This window comes from Ranitomeya variabilis, chromosome 3 (assembly GCF_051348905.1).
Source record: "Ranitomeya variabilis isolate aRanVar5 chromosome 3, aRanVar5.hap1, whole genome shotgun sequence".
Taxonomy (NCBI): Eukaryota; Metazoa; Chordata; class Amphibia; order Anura; family Dendrobatidae; genus Ranitomeya; species Ranitomeya variabilis.
Genome location: NC_135234.1, coordinates 443,014,396 through 443,034,907, shown reverse-complemented (window position 1 = coordinate 443,034,907; position 20,512 = coordinate 443,014,396). Strand labels below are relative to the sequence as shown.

The window sequence follows — 20,512 nt, the reverse complement described above, 5'->3', positions numbered from 1 at the left end:
CGTCCTGCCCCTGAGACATAGCCAGCAAGGCCTTTTCTGCCTGAATCTCAAGATTGGGTTCCTCATAAAGTAAACCGAGCGCCAGAAAAAACGCATCAAGATCAGCCAATGCCGGATCTCCTGGCGCCAGCGAAAAAGCCCAATCCTGAGGGTCGCCCCGTAAGAACGAAATAACAATTTTTACTTGCTGAGCAGAATCTCCAGATGAACAGGGTCTCAGGGACAAAAACAATTTACAATTATTCACGAAATTCCTAAACTTAAACCTGTCTCCGGAAAACAGTTCAGGAATCGGTATTTTAGGTTCTGACCTAGGATTTCTGATAACATAGTCTTGTATGCCCTGCACACGAGTAGCCAGCTGGTCCACACTTGTAATCAAGGTCTGGACATTCATGTCTGCAGCAAGCATAGCCACTCTGAGGTAAAGGGGAAGAAGAAAAAAAAAAAAAACTCAGAATCTTCTTTCTTATAATCCCTCTTCTGCAATGCATTAAACATTTAATACTGGCCTGGCAAACTGTTATGACCCCAATGGCGAGGGTCTCAGAGGAACGTGGAAGTCTGCAGAGTACAAAAATCCAGCTCATAGGGCAGTGGTAACTGGGTTGACCATATATCTACTCCTAACGCCAACACTAGAAGTAGCCGGGGATCATTCCTACGTTGATTCTAGATGACACGCGCCAGCCGGAGAATCTAGCTACCCCTAGTAGAGGAAAACAAGACCTTTCTTGCCTCCAGAGAAGGGGACCCCAAAGCTGGATAGAAGCCCCCCACAAATAATGACGGTTAGGTAAGAGGAAAAGACAAACACAGAAATGAACCAGGTTTAGCACAGAGAGGCCCGCTTACTGATAGCAGAATAAAGAAAGGTAACTTATATGGTCAACAAAAACCCTATCAAAATCCACACTGGAAATTCAAGAACCCCCGAACCGTCTAACGGTCCGGGGGGAGAACACCAGCCCCCCTAGAGCTTCCAGCAAGGGTCAGGATATAGATTTGGAACAAGCTGGACAAAAATACAAAACCAAAACAAATAGCAAAAAGCAAAAGGCAGACTTAGCTGATATAACTGGAACCAGGATCAGTAGACAAGAGCACAGCAGACTAGCTCTGATAACTACGTTGCCAGGCATAGAACTGAAGGTCCAGGGAGCTTATATAGCAACACCCCTAACTAACGACCCAGGTGCGGATAAAAGGAATGACAGAAAAACCAGAGTATAAAAAACTAGTAACCACTAGAGGGAGCAAAAAGCAAATTCACAACACAGGTCAATGCCACACAGAGTTCTAGCAGCAGACACATCTCTACAACAACTGTTAAGAGGAGACTTTGTGCAGCAGGCCTTCATGGTAAAATAGCTGCTAGGAAACCACTGCTAAGGACAGGCAGCAAGCAGAAGAGACTTGTTTGGGCTAAATAACACAAGGAATGGACATTAGACCAGTGGAAATCTGTGCTTTGGTCTGATGAGTCAAAATTTGAGATCTTTGCTTCCAACCACCGTGTCTTTGTGCGACGCAGAAAAGGTGAATGGATGGACTCTACATGCCTGGTTCCCACTGTGAAGCATGAAGGAGGAGGTGTGATGTGTGGGGGTGCTTTGCTGGTGACACTGTTGGGGATTTATTAAAAATTGAAGGCATACTGAACCAGCATGGCTACCAGAGCATCTTGCAGCGGCATGCTATTCCATCCGGTTTGCGTTTAGTTGGACCATCATTTATTTTTCAACAGGACAATGACCCCAAACACACCTCCAGGCTTTGTAAGGGCTATTTGACCAAGAAGAAGAGTGATGGGGTGCTACGCCAGATGACCTGGCCTCCACAGTCACCAGACCTGAACCCAATCGAGATGATTTGGGGTGAGCTGGACCGCAGAGTGAAGGCAAAAGGGCCAACAAGTGCTAAGCATCTCTGGGAACTCCTTCAAGATTGTTGGAAGACCATTTCCGGTGACTACCTCTTGAAGCTCATCAAGAGAATGCCAAGAGTGTGCAAAGCAGTCATCAAAGCAAAAGGTGGCTACTTTGAAGAACCTAGAATATAAGCCATATTTTCAGTTGTTTCACGCTTTTTTGTTAAGTATATAATTCCACGTGTTAATTCATAGTTTTGATGCCTTCAGTGTGAATGTACAATTTTCATAGTCATGAAAATACAGAAAAATCTTTAAATGAGAAGGTGTGTCCAAACTTTTGGTCTGTACTATGTATATATATATATATATATATATATATACTGCTCCAAAAAAAATAAAGGGAACACTAAAATACCACATCCTAGATATCACTGAATTAAATATTTCAGTAGCAAATTTTTATTCATTGCATAGTGGAATGTGTTGAGAACGATAAAACATAAAAATGATCAATGTAAATCAAAATGAATATCCCATGGAGGTCTGGATTTGGAATGATACTCAAAATCAAAGTAGAAAATCAAATTACAGGCTGATACAACTTCAGTGGAAATGCCTCAAGACAAGTAAATGATGTTCAGTTGTGTGTGTGTTGTCTCCATGTGCCTGAATGAGCTCCCTACAATGCCTGGGAATGCTCCTGATGAGGCAGCGTATGGTCTCCTGAGGGATCTCCTCCCAGACCTGGACTAAAGCATCTGCCAACTCCTGGACAGTCTATGGTGCAACGTGACGTTGGTGGATGGTGCGAGATGATGTCTCAGATGTGTTCAATCGGATTCAGGTCTGGAGAACGGGCGGGCCAGTCCATAACTTCAATGCCTTCATCTTGCAGGAACTGCTGACACACTCCAGCCACATGAGATCTGGCATTGTCCTTCATTAGGAGGAATCCAGGGCCAACCGCACCAGCTTATGGTCTCACAAGGGGTCTGAGGATCTCATCTCGGTACCTAATGGCAGTCACATGGAGGGCTGTGCGGCCCTCCAAAGAAATGCCTCCTCACAACATAACTGACCCACTGCCAAACCGGTCATGCTGAAGGATGTTGCAGGCAACAGATCGCTCTCCACGGCGTCTTCAGACTCTGTCACGTCTGTCACATGTGCTCAGTGTGAACCTGCTTTCATCTGTGAAAAGCACAGGGCGCCGGTGGCGATTTTGCTAATCCTGGTGTTCTGTGGCAAATGCCAAGCGTCCTGCATGGTGTTGGGCTGTGAGCACAACCCCCATCTGTGGATGTCGGGCACTCAGATCATCCTCATGGAGTCTGTTTCTAACCGTTTGTGCAGACACATACACATTTGTGGCCTGCTGGAGGTAATTTTGCAGGACTCTGGCAGTGCTCCTCCTGTTCCTCCTTGCACAAAGGCTGAGGTAACGGTCCTGCTGCTGGGTCGTTGCCCTCCTACGGCCCCCTCCACATCTCTTGGTGTACTGGCATTTCTCCTGATAGCCCCTCCAGCCTCTGGACACTACGCTGACAGACACAGCAAACCTTCTTGCCACAGCTCGCATTCATGTGCCATCCTGGATGAGCTGCACTAACTGAGCCACTTGTGTGGGTTGTAGAGTCCATCTCATGCTACCACGAGTGTCAAAGCAATACCAACATTCAAAAGTGACCAAAACATCAGCCAGAAAGATTGGTACTGAGATGTAGTCTGTGGTCCCCATCTGCAGAACCACTCCTTTATTGAGTGTGTATTTATAATTGCCAATAATTTCCATCTGTTGTCTATTCCATTTGCACAACAGCATGTGAAATTGACTGTCAAACAGTGTTGCTTCCTAAGTGGACAGTTTGATTTCACAGAAGTTTGATTTCCTTGGAGTTATACTTGTTTAAGTGTTCCCTCTATTTTTTGAAGGTGTGTGTGTGTGTGTGTGTGTGTGTGTGAAATATAAAATGTATAAAAAAAAAATAATAATAATGAACCTATTTGTAAGGTACATATCAATCTAATTGAATTCCCATTTGAAAACTAAAATGTATCTCCATAAATACGTTTATGTTCTTTAAAAAGGAGAAGAAAAAAACTTTGAGGAAAAAAAACTTTTGAAAAGAAACTTATGGGAAAAAATATACCGTATATACTCGTGTATGAGCCAACCCAAATATTATCCGAGGCACCTAATTTTGCCACCAAAAACTGGGAAAACGTATTAACTCGAGTATAAGCTTGGGTATGCATTGTCCCCTCATCCATATCCTGGTATGCATCGCTCCTCATCCCTATCCTTGTCTGCAAGGCTCCTTATCCCCATCCTTGTCTGCATGGCTCCTCATCCCTGTCCTGATATGCATGGCTCCTCATCCCTATCCTTGTATGTATGGCTCCCATGAGAAAAGCATAAAAAAAAAAATCCTACTTTCTTTCCCTGCGTGCCCTCGTAGCATCTTGTCTCAGTGCCAGCAGCTCCTGTGGCCGAGCGATCACATGTCTCATTAAGGTAATAAATATTCACTCCACTCCACGCCTATCGGAGTGGAGAGAGATGAATATTCATAACTCTTAAGTAGCGTGCACTTATGATAGCCTGGCAGCTGCTGGAAGCCGGCGGCTGACACTGTGCTAACTATAAGATAAATTAATATTCACTGCCAAAATGTGCTGGAAAAACTCAGCTTACACACGAGTATATATATATATGTATGTATATATATATATATATATATATATATATGTAATTTTTTTTTTTTTTTTTTCTCCTCCTTTCTCTCGAACGCGTTGTGAATATATAGTTTTTATTTGTTTTGTTTCTTCATTTTTTAATAAGATTTTTACCTACAAGCAACCTGAAATTTCTGCACCTTGATTTCATTCGGTGGCAAAGACAATGCCATTCCCTGTTCCTCCTGTCTGGCATCTACTTCACAAGATAGGTGATAACTTATAGATCGGTGGAGGTACACGGAGTTCCCTACTTTCAGCCCCAAGCATTGGCAGAACAGGGAACTTTTACCTCCATAGGGAATTAATAGAACAGCTGTCAGGCATGCACACAGCCACCTCTTTCTGAGTGGGGATAAAAATAATTGGGGGTCTTATTGATCGAACACCCACGAATCAAGAAATTATCTTCACTGGGGTGAGTGGATTTGATCCCATAGTTATAGTGAGTCAAACGTTCATTATCCTCTGCAATGATAGACTCTCTTGCTCACTGAGCTGTGCATTTTGTAGATTACGCTCTTTGCTTTTATGTCTCTTTACAGGTCATGGGCATTACAACATCAGCAGTAAACCTACCAAAGTTTCTGGGGATTTGGCTGGTGTGAATGTCAAACAGGTAGCCACTTTTGGAGATTGTTGCCTGGCAGTATCAAGTGAAGGAGACGTTTATGGCTGGGGAAATTCTGAATACTTGCAGCTTGCGTCTATAACAGATCTCACACAGGTAAGATAATCACAGATAAAAGTATTATTTATTACTATAGCGCCATTTATTCCATGGCGCTCTACATGTGAAAGGGTTATACATAATAAAAAAAAACAAGCACAGTACTCTTGATCAATACAAGTCACCGAATGGTACAGGAGGAGGGAGGACCCTACCTGTGAGCCTACAAGGGAGGGATGAGGATACAGTAAGTGAGGGTAGAAGTGGTCGTGCAGCGGTATAGTGGAACATGGGTTACTGCAAGTAGTCTTGTCGGAAGAGGTAGGTCTTCAGGTAGGTCCTTTTGAAGGTTTCTATGGTAGGCGAGAGTCTGATATGTTGGGGTAGAGAATTCCAGAGTAGGGGATGCACAGGAAAAATCTTGTGTGGTGGAAAGAGAAGATAAGATGGGAGTGGAAACCCAGATCTTGTGAGGATCGGAGGTTTCGTGCAGATAAGTACCAGGAAACTAGGTCATAGATGTATAGAGGAGACAGGTTGTGGATGGCTTTGTATGCCATGATTAGGGTTTTGAACTGGAGTCTCTGGGCAATGGGGAGCCAGTGAAGGGATTGATGGAGAGGAGAGAGGCTGGGAAATAGCAGGGGGACAGATGGATTAGACGGGCAGCAGAGTTTAGGATAGATTGGAGGGGGTGCAAGAGTGTTAGGAGGGAGGCCACAGAGTAGAAGGTTGCAGTAGTCAAGGTGGGAGATGATGAGGGCGTGCACTAGTGTTTTTGCAGATTCTTGATTAAAGAATGTACGGATCCAAGAAATATTTTTGAGTTGTAGTTGTCAGGAAGTGGAAAAGGCATGGATATGTTGTCTGAAGGAGAGATCAGAGTCTAGGGTTACCCCAAGGCTGCGAACTTGCGTGACTGGGTAGAGTGAGCAACCGTTGTCTTTGATGGATAGGTCTGTTGGGGGGTTAAGTGAGAGGGGGTAAAGATGACAAATTTGGTTTTGTGCATGTTAAGTTTTAGAAATCGAGCAGAGAAGAAGGATGAAATACCAGACCGACATTGTGGGATTCTGGTTAGTAATGAGATAATATTGGGTCCAGAGAGGTGATACTGAATGCTGTGGGACTTTGAGCTGTCCCAGGCAAAAGGTGTAGATGGAGAAGAGCAGGGGTCCTAGAACTGAACCTTGGGGAACACCAACAGATGGGGGACGAGATGAGGATGTGTGCACGTTGGACACACTGAATGTTCAGTCTGTAAGGTATGAAGAGATCCAAGATAGGGCCAAGTCTGTGATGCCAATAGATAAGCGAATTTGTAGTAAGATAGAATGGTCCACTGTGTCGAAGAGAGATGACAGGTCCAGGAGGAGGAGGACAGAATAGTGTCGCTTGGATTTGGCAGTTAGTAGGTCATTGGTGACTTTAGTCAGGACAGTTTCAGTGAAATGATGTTGTCAGAAGCCAGATTGTAACCCATCAAAAAGGGAGCAAGAGGAGAGGTGGGAGGACAGTTCAAGCTGGACGTGTTGTTCCAGTAATTTTGAAGCGTTGGGGAGAAGTGATATGGGGCGATAGCTAGACACAGAGGATGGGTCGAGGGAGGGCTTTTTGAGGATGGGTGTGATTAAGGCATGTTGAAAGCATGAGGGGAAGACACCAATTGGTAGTGATAGATTGAAGAGATGGGTTAGGGATGGGATGAAGACTGTGGTGAGGTTTGGGATGGATGTGGTGGTACATTCTCGGGTGAAGTGAACAGGTGGTGAGATGTGATCTGGAAAGTATATAGGAATGTTGGTCTTCTGTAATTGTGGAGAAGCTGGTTTTGGTGGAGGAGGGCTCAGTACTTATGAGAAGGGGCTGTGGGGACTGTAGGTTAAACTTTCTCTAATAGTGTCAATCTTCTGCTTGAAGAATGAGGCAAAGTCTTCAGTTGAGAGGAGAAGGAGGAGGTGCTGGGGAATGGTGGAGAGAATTGAAAGTGTTGAATAGCTATTCAGGGTTGTGTGACTGGGAGGTTATGAGAGATAAGTAGGTTTGTTTTTCTACATTGAATGTGGACTTGAAAGTGGTAAGGGACTGTTTGAATGTGATGAAGTGATCATTAGAGTGGGATCTTTTCCATTTCCTCTCAGCAAACCTGTAAGCCTTCCTCAGTTCTTTAGTCAGGCTGGTGTGCCAGGGTTGCCTGTTGATTGTACGAGCTTTGGTATGTGTGAGAGGGACGACTGATTTGACAGCTGTAACTGTTGTGGTGTTATATAAAGTGACGTCAGCATCTGCATCGTGTAAGGAACCTATGTCTGCAAGAGAGAGAAGGGACTGAGAAAGTGAGAGCAAAGTAACGTGTTTGACCTTTCTGTGAGAGTTTTCAAGTTTGTGAAGTGGGTGTTGTACACCTGGAGAGAGGGAAGAGAATGTGAGTAGGTTGTAGTCAGACAGGGGAAGAGGTGAGTTAGATAGGGTACAGAGGCGGGTGAAGATGAGGTCCAGTGAGCGGCTGTGAAGGACCATTGAGCCAGACTGAAGGAGGAAGTGAGAGCTAGAAGCTTAGCGACAGCTGAGTGGGAACTGTCAATGGGGATGTTCAAAAGGAAAGTGGTCAAAAAAGGTGGTGGTTTGCCCTGGAGGGTGGTAAATGACAGCCAGTTGGATGGGGAGTAGATGCGCACAGAGTGAACCTCAAAAGAAGGGAGAGTATATTAGGATGGCTGTGGAAGTTGTGTAAAGGAACAGTTTTCTGACAGGAGATTAGAGTTTGTTAGTAATGAAAAGATCATGGATGTATGACAGTTTGTTGCAGACACCGCGAGCATTCCATAGAGCTTCTGTTAGAGGGACTGGGAAAGTGGAGGCAGGGTGAATGGGTATAAGGTTAGAGAGTTTGTGGAAATTTGAGATCGTGGATAGGAGCTGGAAGTGACTTTGCGGATGTGGTGAGGAGCGCCAGGATTTAGAGAAACCTTGCTGGCAGTGAGGAGGAGCAGAGAAAGTGTTAGGTGCGAGTAGGAGAGGGCATGAGAGGGCTGTTTGTGTTTGGAGACAAAGATAACCAGTTCCTTACTAGGTGTAGATATTAGAGGAGTTAGTTGGAAAGAATGACTATCTGGGTGAGAGTTGAAACAATCAGAAACATTGTTTAAAGTGACTTTACAGTTACCTTCAGTTTAATTCTGGTCCAGTTAATTGCAGTACACTTAGTTGCTTCCCTTGGATGATTCAAAGCAGACTATAATGAACAATATATACTAAGTATAATGAACCATGGGTATACAGATGCCTTGCTTAGTACAGTTTTCACCTGGCATTAAGCCTCTGTGCTAGATCTTGCCATGTTCTTTTGAGAGGACATTATGAGCTTTACCACACAACACATCCTAAACAAAAATGTATCAGACTTTGTCTTCTCAACCTTTTTTTTATATAAGGGTGTGTTTCCATGGTCAGTAAACGCTGCGGATTGGACGCTGCGTACAGCCGCAGTGCCCAGATGTTACAGCATAGTGGATGGGATTTTATGAAATCCCATCTCCATTTTGCGTGCACGGACACCTCCGCCTTCCCTGCATACACGCACATGCGGCGCGTCTTTCTAGACTGCAGCATGTCTATTTGTCTTAAATATCACAGTCGAATGTAAAGGATGCAATGATTCCACATGGTTCAATGAACACATACGGAATCACCGCGTGTACAAAAGCCAGCAGCGCTTTGGACGGAGTGGACGTGCTGCGTCCAAAGCGCTGCCTAATACGGACCGTGGAAACATACCCTAAAAGTGTCTTCTTCTAAAAACATTACCTGTAAATCTATTTAGCCTCAATTGTACTAATGCCAGATGCAGATCTGTCTGTCACTAGCATTGATGGGTTTGATTTCACAGACTTTATTTTCCATTATATTTTATTGTTGTCGTAACCTTAGATATTTAAAGTTTTTCTCTATATAAATGTCTCAGAACATGTCTATATCCATTTATTTTCTGCTAGGTGCTATATTCCTTGTATGATATATTGCCGCATGTACTAATAGTAACAGATGAATTTTACTTATTTATTTTAGGTCAATGTTCCTCGGCTCTTACCGTTCAAAAATGTTGGGAAGGTGAAAGACGTGGCATGTGGTGGGACGAGTTGTGCTCTTTTAAATGGTCAGTATAATTTATGATGGTATGAATTTAAAGGTCCAATTGTGCATACTATAAGGACAAAAGTGTTGGTATGCCCCTCTTGTTTATCGTATTCAGGGTTTTCATTCTCTGCCATTGTTACGTGTCTAAAATCTAGCACAGTCTGCCTTTACATATATTTGTGAAAGAACAGGTCATTATTAATTCAAGTATGGTGCTGTAATTGGAAAGTCAGTTCATGAAATTTCCTCCCTTCTAAATATTCCACTATTTGACAGAACCTGACGTTTGACATGCTGCCCAATCTATGGGCAGCATGTGTCAGACACTGTGTGATTTCAGCCAGGTATGTTTGACTCTGAAAGGCTGACTGTGTTTTACAGGTCTCTTCTACATGTGCATATAGGCAGATTCATGTCAGTCAGTGTCAGCAGGTGGGGAAAAACCTCCGTGCACCCGCCGGTTCAACTAGTGTATAGCATGGTCTCGGTCCTCAGCAGCTATGAAATGTGTGCTTTTATCTGAAATGACGCATCATCTCAGAGTCAAACATAGGTGGCTGAGATCACACAGCCAGTGTCTGATACATTCCGCCCATTGCATCAAATATCAGGTTCACTCTCACTGTGAGTGGTAGTTTTAAAAAGTGGAAGCCTTTGGGCACAACAGCAATTCGGCCACAAAGTCAAGATCATGTAAAGTTACAGAGCAGGTGTCCCAAGTCCTGAAGCACTGCTTTGTGTATGGGACAGGTGATCGGACAATCACAGCTTCAAGTCTCCTAAGGGGACTAGTAAATTCCGTAAAAAAAAAATAAAAAAGTTATTAAAACTATATATATATATTTTTTAAAAAGTTCAAATCGCCCTATTTAAAAACAAAACAATTGTCTAAAAAAACACACACATTTGGTATCACTTTGTTCAGAAATGTCCAATCTATTAAAATATAAAATAAATTAATTGATCTGTAAACAGCATAATGAGAAAAAAACCATCAGAACTGCAAAATTCCTTTTTTTTTGTTGCCATAACATTGCAGTAAGGGGCAGTCAAAACATCATATCTACCTCAAAATGCTATCATTATAAACGGCAACTCAGGGTTCAAAACATAAGCTAGCACCCAGCACCAAAATCCAAAAAAAGAAAACGTCACGGTCTCGGAAATGGCGACAAAAATTTTTTTTTTAACCACTTAAATAAATAAAAAAGCAAGCCTATATGTGTTTTGGAATCTGCATGCTCGTATGACCTGGGGCATCATTTTGCCCGGTCAGTTTTACCATAAAGTGAACATGGTAAATAATATACCCTAAATACTATTGTTGAATTTCACTTTTTTTTTGTAATTTCAATGCACTTGGATTTTTTTTTTTCCTTTTCCAGTACACTATATGGTAAAATGAATGGTGTCATTCAAAAGTCCAACTTGTGCTGCAAAAAACAAGACCTCATATGTCTATATAGCCATAAAAATAAAAGCTATGACTCTTGGAACAAGGGAAGGAAAAAACAGAAAATTGCCAGGTAGTGAAGAGGTTAAAGATATTCTCTTAGGAATATTACACTTTGCTGTGGAATAATTATATTTTCCCTGTTATTGTAGAGGATGGAAATGTCTTTGTATGGGGTTATGGTATTCTTGGAAAGGGACCAAACTTTACAGAGTCTTCCATCCCAGAAATAATTCCTCCTACTCTGTTTGGATTAAATGACTTCAACCCAAATGTGAGGGTGTCCATGATCTCCTCGGGCCTTGGCCACTTTGCTGCAGTAACAAGTAAGTTATGCCAACATTTTAAAAAGATCTACATCCAAAAACTGATCATGTAGAAATATTCCTTCCATTGAGATAAGGGAAGCAGTAGATATGTTAGTTGATGGCGCTGCTTTGTTCTGGAACAGTGTGTTAATATGCGACAAACTGGCCGCGGGTCCCCTGCACACACACCGGCCGCGGGTCCCTTGCGCACACGTCGGCTGCGGGCGCCTTGCGTGCACGCTGGCCGTGGGTCCCTTGCTCGTACACCGGCCGCGGGTCCCTTGCGCACACGTCGGCTGCGGGCGCCTTGCGTGCACGCTGGCCGTGGGTCCCTTGCGCGTACACCAGCCGCGGGTCCCTTGCGCGCACGCCGGCCGCGGGTTCCTTGCGCGCACACCGGCTGCGGGTCCCTTGCGTGCTCGCCAGCCGCGGGTCTCTTGCGCACACGCCGGCCGCGGGTCCCCTGCACGCTCGCCAGCCACGGGTCCCTTGCGCGCTCGCCAGCCGCGGGTCCCTTGCGCGCTCGCCAGCCGCGGGTCCCTTGCGCGCTCGCCAGCCGCGGGTCCCTTGCGCGCTCGCCAGCCGCGGGTCCCTTGCGCGCTCGCCAGCCGCGGGTCCCTTGCGCGCTCGCCAGCCGCGGGTCCCTTGCGCGCTCGCCAGCCGCGGGTCCCTTGCGCGCTCGCCAGCCGCGGGTCCCTTACCCGCACGCCGGCCGAGGGTCCCCTAATCTCACGCCGGCCGCGGGTCCCCTAATCGCACGCCGGCCGCGAGTCCCCTAATCGCACGCCGGCCGCGGGTCCCCTGATCGCACGCCGGCCGCGGGTCCCCTAATCTCACGCCGGCCGCTGGTCCCCTGCGCACTTTGGCAGGGAACCCACTGCCGGTCTGTGCATCACATACATCCATAGAGAAACTACATTTCACAGATGTCCCCAAGGGTATGTGCACACCCATCACAAATGTCTCCACCAAGAACGTGTCTCTTGGCAGGAAAAATCCTGCATTTAAAATGTGAGTTTTTAAGGGTTTTTTTTCCAGTCATTAGAATGACATGCTGCTGATCTGAAACAGCTTCAAACCTGCAAGGAAAAAAGTAAGCAGTGTGTGCATGAGAAGTCGGGATTCTCGTTCACTTGCTGGTGCTAGGAAATGCTTTAAGAAATACGTAACATGTGCACATACAGAAATATCTGCATGAAAGTACTGCAGTTTACAGTACCAGCAAAGTGATTGTTTTTGCATCGCTTTTCACTCATTCAAATGAATGTTAAAAATGCATCATCAATGCGTGTATTTTATGCTGCGTTTTTCTTGCCAACACATCACAATTTTAGGAGAAATTGCCGCATCAAATACTTAATGTGAACACGTACATGCACACGTTATGTGCACATGTTAAGTAGACATTTCTGCTGCAAGTGCTAAATTGTAAGCAGGAAAAAATATGCATTTTTTTGTATTTTTTCCCAATTTTTTAGATTACGTGAAAAATGCTGCAAAAACATTGAAAGTATTGACACACTGTAGACTGGTAATATGCTGGTATCAGGAATTCCTTCAGGTTTTTGTGACAAAACTGTGCTGAAAAAAAAAAAGACTAAAATTCACCAAAACATGTCTCTTGGCAGGAAAAACTCTGCGTAAAATACATGCGTCTTTTACCTGTGTCTTTTAGGGCTGTCCCACACGTCCAGATAATTCCGGTACCGGAATAAATCGGTACCGGAGTTATCCGTGTCCGTGTGCCTGGGAACTCACGTAGGCCATACGTGCGGCACACGTGTGCCGCCCGTATGGCGAGTGGGTACCACACGGAGCGTGTGGTACCCACGGGTGTGGTACCCTGCATCGCGCTGAAGCCGCGATTCATATGTTCCCTGCAGCAGCGTTTGCGGCAGAGAAAATATGAATAATAGTGTTTAAAATAAAGATCTATCTGTCCGCAGGCCCCCCACCCCCTGTGCGACCCCCCCCCCCCCCCCGCTCTTCAGAAAATACTTACCCGCCTCCCTCGCTGCTTCCTGGTCTGGCCGCGGCTTCTAGTGTATGCGGTCACGTGGGGCCGATCATTTACAGTCATGAATATGTGGCTCCACCTCCCATAGGGGCGGAGCCGACTATTCATGATTGTAAATGATCGGCCCCACGTGACCGCATACAGTAGGAGGCGCGGGGCAGAGAGGAAGGAGTGACAGCCAACGTGGGAGCGGGTGAGTATTTTCAGGACAGCGGGGGGCGCACAGGGGGTGGGGGGGCGCCGGACACATAGATCTTTATTTTAAACACTATTATTCATATTTTCTCTGCAGCAAACGCTGTTGCAGGGAACATATGAATGGCGGCTTCAGCACCATGTGGGGGGGACAGCGCTTACTGTAGCGCTGTCTCCTGCACGCACACGGACCCCAGACGGAGAATGTCCGTGTGAGGTGCGTGTTTTACACGGACCCATTGACTCTATTGGGTCCGTGTAATACGTGCGCTCCCACGAACACTGACATGTCTCCGTGTTTTGCACACGGAGACACGGTCCGCAAAAAATCAATGACATCTGAACAGATGCATTGATTTTTATGGGTCTACGTGTGTCAGTGTCTCCGGTACGTGAGGAAACTGTCACCTCACGTACCGGAGCCACTGACGTGTGAAACCGGCCTTATGCAGTTTTTCTCATTTAATTGAATGATTGAGAAACACCGTCAATGCTTCCAGCGTTTTTACATGCTGCAGATTTCAAACTCCTTGAAAGAATAAGCAACAAGTGCAAGAGATTTCCAAAATCTTGTTCATTTTGCTGGTGCGGTGAGCTGCAGCGTTTTGGGTGCAGAAATTTCTATATGTGCACACGTTAAGTATTTGCTGTTCTTTTGTCTCGCAGTTTTGTTACAAAAACAAGCATTTCCTAGTACCAGCAACGTGAATGAGATTTCTGAACTGCCATGCACAAGTTGCTTATTGCACATTTTTCTTTCAGCTTTTTTACAGTGTTTTTCACCCATTCCAGTACTTGGGGATATATACATATTTTATCCTGAATAACATAACGAAGAAAAACCACGACAAAAAACTTCCAATATAATAACCATAATTTACAAGAAATTTTTATTTAAGTGACCAGACACAGGAAAAAAGGAGGGGGGGGGGGGGAAATACACCCACTCACACATGTCAGAGTCGAATGCTCACAGAAATATATATTATAACAGCAAAGGTCTATGGGTTTAATATAGTTTTAGCAGATTTAAAAATCTATTGCACGTTCGCCCATATGGCCTATTATAACAACAGAAATCCGGCAAACATTATACAGATCATTGAGAAGTAGCCCGAAGGCTATTATAATTACCAATAGAGCCGGAGATATATCTGTGAGCGTCCTCCCCGACGCGCGTTTCGGCGGTGTAGCCTTTCTCAAGGGGTAACAACAATGGGAAAGTGCAGGTTTAAAAAGCCCATAGCACCAATCAATGCCTAGTACGCTGATAAATAATTAGCAACAGATGTACAACATGCCGCACATAGGTAGTCTCATAGAACATCCCACGATACCATGGCCGCTTCCTGTGACGCACGCAATACCATGGCAGCGGGACGCCTCGGCGGCGGCATGCACCACGTGACACATTGTCACATGACCATAGTCATGGTGCGGATAGATGCCGCAAGCCGACAAGGGAGCCGGGGCCATGGCACGCATGCGTACCGCGGTCACAGATCAGAGGTAAATATACCAGCGGACAAAAAACAATAGATAAAACTACAGAACAGGACAGTACATTAGAGCAAACCGAGACAAAATATAAAGTTGACTATTACCTCAAGAAACCTTATACCATATTATGCGATAAATCACAAGTATACATCTCGAGTAAAGGGCCAACAATAAAAGGTCAGTAGGCCAAATAGCACAATGAATCTATATAATTATATATAAAATTCTATCCAGCAAAAGGAAAATATGACCATATAATGATAAGAACAACATACATAAAGGGCATATATTAACATATATGGTATGCCAACAAAAATATATCTTCATATAGTGTCATGTCCATCGTAGATAGGCGTACTGGGCAAATGATAGTAACTCTTGTCATAAATGTTGAAAGCTCGAATGTAAGAAGATAAACATCAAGGATATAGTAGATGACATCCAAAGTTCTGCATAGTTCATCATAGATAGGCAATGACTAGAAGGGCTAGATAAAAACACAAAATATTAAAAACAAAGAACATGTGCCTTGAATACATCAGCTGAAGCTTATAAGAATGGTACAAAGCTTATATTTTCATTTAATCCTTTGGGATGGACCGTATCCAACGTCCAGATCCATCTGGTTTCTTTTTGTGCCAGTCTGGAGCTAACTCTCCCACCCCGAATCCCCAGATCAATGGCATCAATCCCTCTTACTCTGAGCGTGGTACTATCACAGTTGTGATATAGTTTGAAATGGCGGGGCAGGGTACGAAGTGTGGACGTGTCGTCATGGCCGGCGGCCGCCTGAATGCCAAGTACATGCTCACGCACACGAACTTTAAGTTGCCGTGTCGTGAGCCCTATATAAATAAGGTTGCACGGACACGTAGCAAAATAAATCACGTTACGAGTAGTACACGTGATGTGTTTCCTGATCTCATATACCCTTGCTCCAGAGGAGTTAGTAAACGTGTCAGTGCAATCTATATTAGAACAGGCGACACACCGGCCACAAGGCACACATCCACACTTGGGACCCATGCCATCAATAAATCTGAGCCTTGAGTCTGCTTGATAGTGGCTCCTCACAAGACAATCTTTCAGATTTTCTTGATCGCCAAATAGCCACGCTTGGGGTTTCGGGGAGAATCTTTTTAAGGATCGGGTCTGTTTGTAGTAACGGCCATGCTTTCTCAAGGCATTGTTTCATACAAGAGAATTGGGTGTGATAGTTAATAACAAACCGTATCTTGTTGGAAGTGTTTTTTAATCCATCACGAGTATACAATAAAGATTGTCGTGTCGAATATTTGGCCCTATGGTAGGCCCGTTTAATGGCACGTCTACTATAACCTCTCTCAAAGAATTTATTACATAGGTCTTTAGACTTAACTTCAAAGTCCTCATTATTCGAACAGATCCTCTGTACCTGAAGGAACTGTCTGATGGTGACAGAGTCAATCATATATTTGGGGTGCGAGGATGAGGCGTGCAGTAAGCTGTTGGTAGAGGTCTCTTTCCTATATATGGTAGTTTGCAGCATATTGTTCCCATCTTTCCATACTGTAACATCCAAAAAATTAATCATGTCTTTGTCACCTTGATAGGTGACAAAGATATTTTTATCATTAGTATTTATTGCTTTGATGAAATCTTGCAAAGAATCCAAAGTGCCCTGCCAGATCAAAAATATGTCGTCTATGTACCGCATCCAAATGGTCCCTCTCCCACAGCCCCAGGAACAGATTTGCATACGCTGGTGCAAATGAAGCACCCATTGCAGTGCCCTGGAGCTGCAGGAAGAGGCACCCCTTGAACACAAAAAAATTATGAGTTAACCCCTTCATGACCCAGCCTATTTTGGCCTTAATGACCTTGCCATTTTTTGCAATTCTGACCAGTGTCCCTTTATGAGGTAATAACTCAGGAACGCTTCAACGGATCCTTGCGGTTCTGAGATTGTTTTTTCGTGACATATTGGGCTTCATGTTAGTGGTAAATTTAGGTCGATAATTTCTGAGTTTATTTGTGAAAAAAATGGAAATTTGGCGAAAAATTTGAAAATTTTGCAATTTTCACATTTTGAATTTTTATTCTGTTAAACCAGAGAGTTATGTGACACAAAATAGTTAATAAATAACATTTCCCACATGTCTACTTTACATCAGCACAATTTTGGAAACAATTTTTTTTTTTGCTAGGAAGTTATAAGGGTTAAAATTTGACCAGTGATTTCTCATTTTTACAACAAAATTTACAAAACCATTTTTTTTAGGGACCACCTCACATTTGAAGTCAGTTTGAGGGTTCTATATGGCTGAAAATACCCAAAAGTGACACCATTCTAAAAACTGCACCCCTCAAGGTGCTCAAAACCACATTCAAGAAGTTTATTAACCCTTCAGGTGTTTCACAGCAGCAGAAGCAACATGGAAGTAAAAAATGAACATTTAACTTTTTAGTCACAAAAATGATCTTTTCGCAACAATTTTTTTATTTTCCCAAGGGTAAAAGGAGAAACTGGACCATGAATGTTGTTGTCCAATTTGTCCTGAGTACGCTGATACCTCAAATGTGGGGGTAAACCACTGTTTGGGCGCACGGCAGGGCTCGGAAGGGAAGGAGCGCCATTTGACTTTTTGAATGAAAAATTGGCTCCAATCTTTAGCGGACACCATGTCGCGTTTGGAGAGCCCCCGTGTGCCTAAACATTGGAGCTCCCCCACAAGTGACCCCATTTTGGAAACTAGACCCCCCAAGGAACTTATCTAGAAGCATAGTGAGCACTTTAAACCCCCAGGTGCTTCACAAATTAATCCGTAAAAATGAAAAAGTACTTTTTTTTCACACAAAATTTCTTTTAGCCTCAATTTTTTCATTTTCACATGGGCAACAGGATAAAATGGATCCTAAAATTGGTTGGGCAATTTCTCCTGAGTACGCTGATACCTCATATGTGGGGGTAAACTACTGTTTGGGCACATGGTAAGGCTCGGAAGGGAAGGAGCGCCATTTGACTTTTTGAATGAAAAATTATCTCCATCGTTACCGGACACCATGTCAGGTTTGGAGAGGCCCTGTGTGCCTAAACATTGGAGCTCCCCCACAAGTGACCCCATTTTGGAAACTAGACCCCCCAAGGAACTTATCTAGATGCACAGTGAGCACTTTAAACCCCCAGGTGCTTCACAAATTAATCCGTAAAAATGAAAAAGTACTTTTTTTTCACACAAAATTTCTTTTAGCCTCAATTTTTTCATTTTCACATGGGCAACAGGATAAAATGGATCCTAAAATTTGTTGGGCAATTTCTCCTGAGTACGCTGATACCTCATATGTGGGGGTAAACCACTGTTTGGGTGCACGGCAAGGCTCGGAAGGGAAGGCGCGCCATTTGACTTTTTGAATGGAAAATTAGCTCCAATCGTTAGTGGACACCATGTCGCGTTTGGAGAGCCCCTGTGTGCCTAAACATTGGAGCTCCCCTACAAGTGACCCCATTTTGGAAACTAGACCCCCCAAGAAACTAATCTAGATGGATAGTGAGCACTTTAAACCCCCAGGTGCTTCACAGAAGTTTATAACGCAGAGCCATGAAAATAAAAAAAATATTTTTCTTTCCTCAAAAATGATTTTTAGCCCGGAGTTTTTTATTTTCCCAAGGATAATAGGAGAAATTGGACCCCAAATGTTGTTGTCCAGTTTGTCCTGAGTGCGATGATACCCCACATGTGGGGGTAAACCACTGTTTGGGCACATGCCGGGGCTCGGAAGGGAAGTAGTGACGATTTGGAATGCAGACTTTGATGGAATGGTCTGCGAGAATCATGTTACGTTTGCAGAGGCCCTGATGTGCCTAAACAGTAGAAACCCCCCACAAGTGACCCCATTTTGGAAACTAGACCCCCCAAGGAACTTATCTAGATGTGTGGTGAGCACGTTCAACCCCCAAGTGCTTCACAGAAGTTTACAACGCAGAGCCGTGAAAATAAAATATCATTTTTCTTTCCTCAAAAAAGATGTTTTAGCAAGCAATTGTTTATTTTCACAAGGGTAACAGGAGAAATTGGACACCAATATTTGTTGCCCAGTTTGCTGTGAGTACGCTGATACCTCATATGTGGGGGTAAACCACTGTTTGGGCGCACATCAGGGCTCGGAAGGGAAGTAGTGACATTTGAAATGCAGACTTTGATGGAATGGTCTGCGGGCGTCACGTTGCATTTGCAGAGCCCCTGATGTGCCTAAACAGTAGAAAGCCCCCCTAAGTGACCCCATTTTGGAAACTAGACCCCCCAAAGAACTTATCTAGATGTGTGGTGAGCACGTTCAACCCCCAAGTGCTTCACAGAAGTTTACAACGCAGAGCCGTGAAAATTAAAAATCATTTTTCTGTCCTCAAAAACGAAGTTTTAGCAAGCAATTTTTTTTTTCACAAGGGTAGCAGGAGAAATTGGACCCCAACAGTTGTTGCCCAGTTTGTCCTGAGTACGCTGGTATCCCATATGTGGGGGTAAACCACTGTTTGGGCGCACGTCGGGGCTTGGAAGGGAGGGCGCACCATTTGACTTTTTGAACGCAAGATTAGCTGGAATCAATGGTGGCGCCATGTTGCGTTTGGAGACCCCTGATGTGCCTAAACAGTGGAAACCCCTCAATTCTAACTTCAACACTAACCCCAACACACCCCTAACCCTAATCCCAACTGTAGCCATAACCCTAATCACAACCCTAACCCAAACACACCCCTAACCACAACCCTAACACCAACACACCCGTAACCCTAAATCCAACCCTAATCCTAACCCTAATCCCAACCCTACCCACAACTGTAACCCCAACACAACCCTAACCCTATCCTTAACCCTAACCACAAGCCTAATCTTAACCCTATTTCCAACCCTAGCCCTAATTCCAACCCTAAGGGTACCGTCTCACATAACGATTTACCAACGATCACGACCAGCGATACGACCTGGCCGTGATCGTTGGAAAGTCGTTGTGTGGTCGCTGGGGAGCTGTCACACAGACCGCTCTCCAGCGACCAACGATGCCAAGGTCCTGGGTAACCAGGGTAAACATCGGGTTACTAAGCGCAGGGCCGTGCTTAGTAACCCGATGTTTATCGTGGTTACCAGCGTAAAAGTTAAAAAAAAAAACGTACATACTCACATTTCGGTGTCCTTCAGGTCCCTTGCCGTCTGCTTCCCGCTCTGACTGAGTGCCGCCGTACAGTGAGAGCAGAGCGCAGCGGTGACGTCACTGCTGTGCTGTGCTCTCACTTTCCGGCCGGCAGACAGTCAGAGCGGGAAGCAGACGGCAAGGGACCTGAAGGACACCGAAATGTGAGTATGTACGGTTTTTTTTTTTTTTACTTTTACGCTGGTAACCACGGTAAACATCGGGTTACTAAGCGTGGCCCTGCGCTTAGTAACCCGATGTTTACCCTGGTTACAAGCGAACGCATCGCTGGATCGCTGTCACAACGATCCAGCGATGACAGCGGGAGATCCAGCGACGAAAGAAAGTTCCAAATGATCTGCTACGACGTACGATTCTCAGCAGGGTCCCTGATCGCTGCTGCGTGTCAGACACAGCGATATCGTATGGATATCGCTGGAACGTCACGGATCGTACC

General features: G+C 44.5%; 1 protein-coding gene across 3 annotated transcripts in view; it reads left to right on the top strand.

The window, feature by feature from the left end:
* Window positions 1-20,512, top strand: part of RCC1L (RCC1 like) — an 86,668-nt gene that overhangs the window by 60,160 nt on the left and 5,996 nt on the right. For all 3 annotated transcript variants that reach the window (XM_077296453.1, XM_077296454.1, XM_077296455.1), the window contains exons 8-10: window positions 5,155-5,336; window positions 9,348-9,435; window positions 11,022-11,195. In XM_077296453.1, the coding sequence (XP_077152568.1) occupies window positions 5,155-5,336; window positions 9,348-9,435; window positions 11,022-11,195 (444 nt within the window). The remainder of the gene's footprint in view (window positions 1-5,154; window positions 5,337-9,347; window positions 9,436-11,021; window positions 11,196-20,512) is intronic.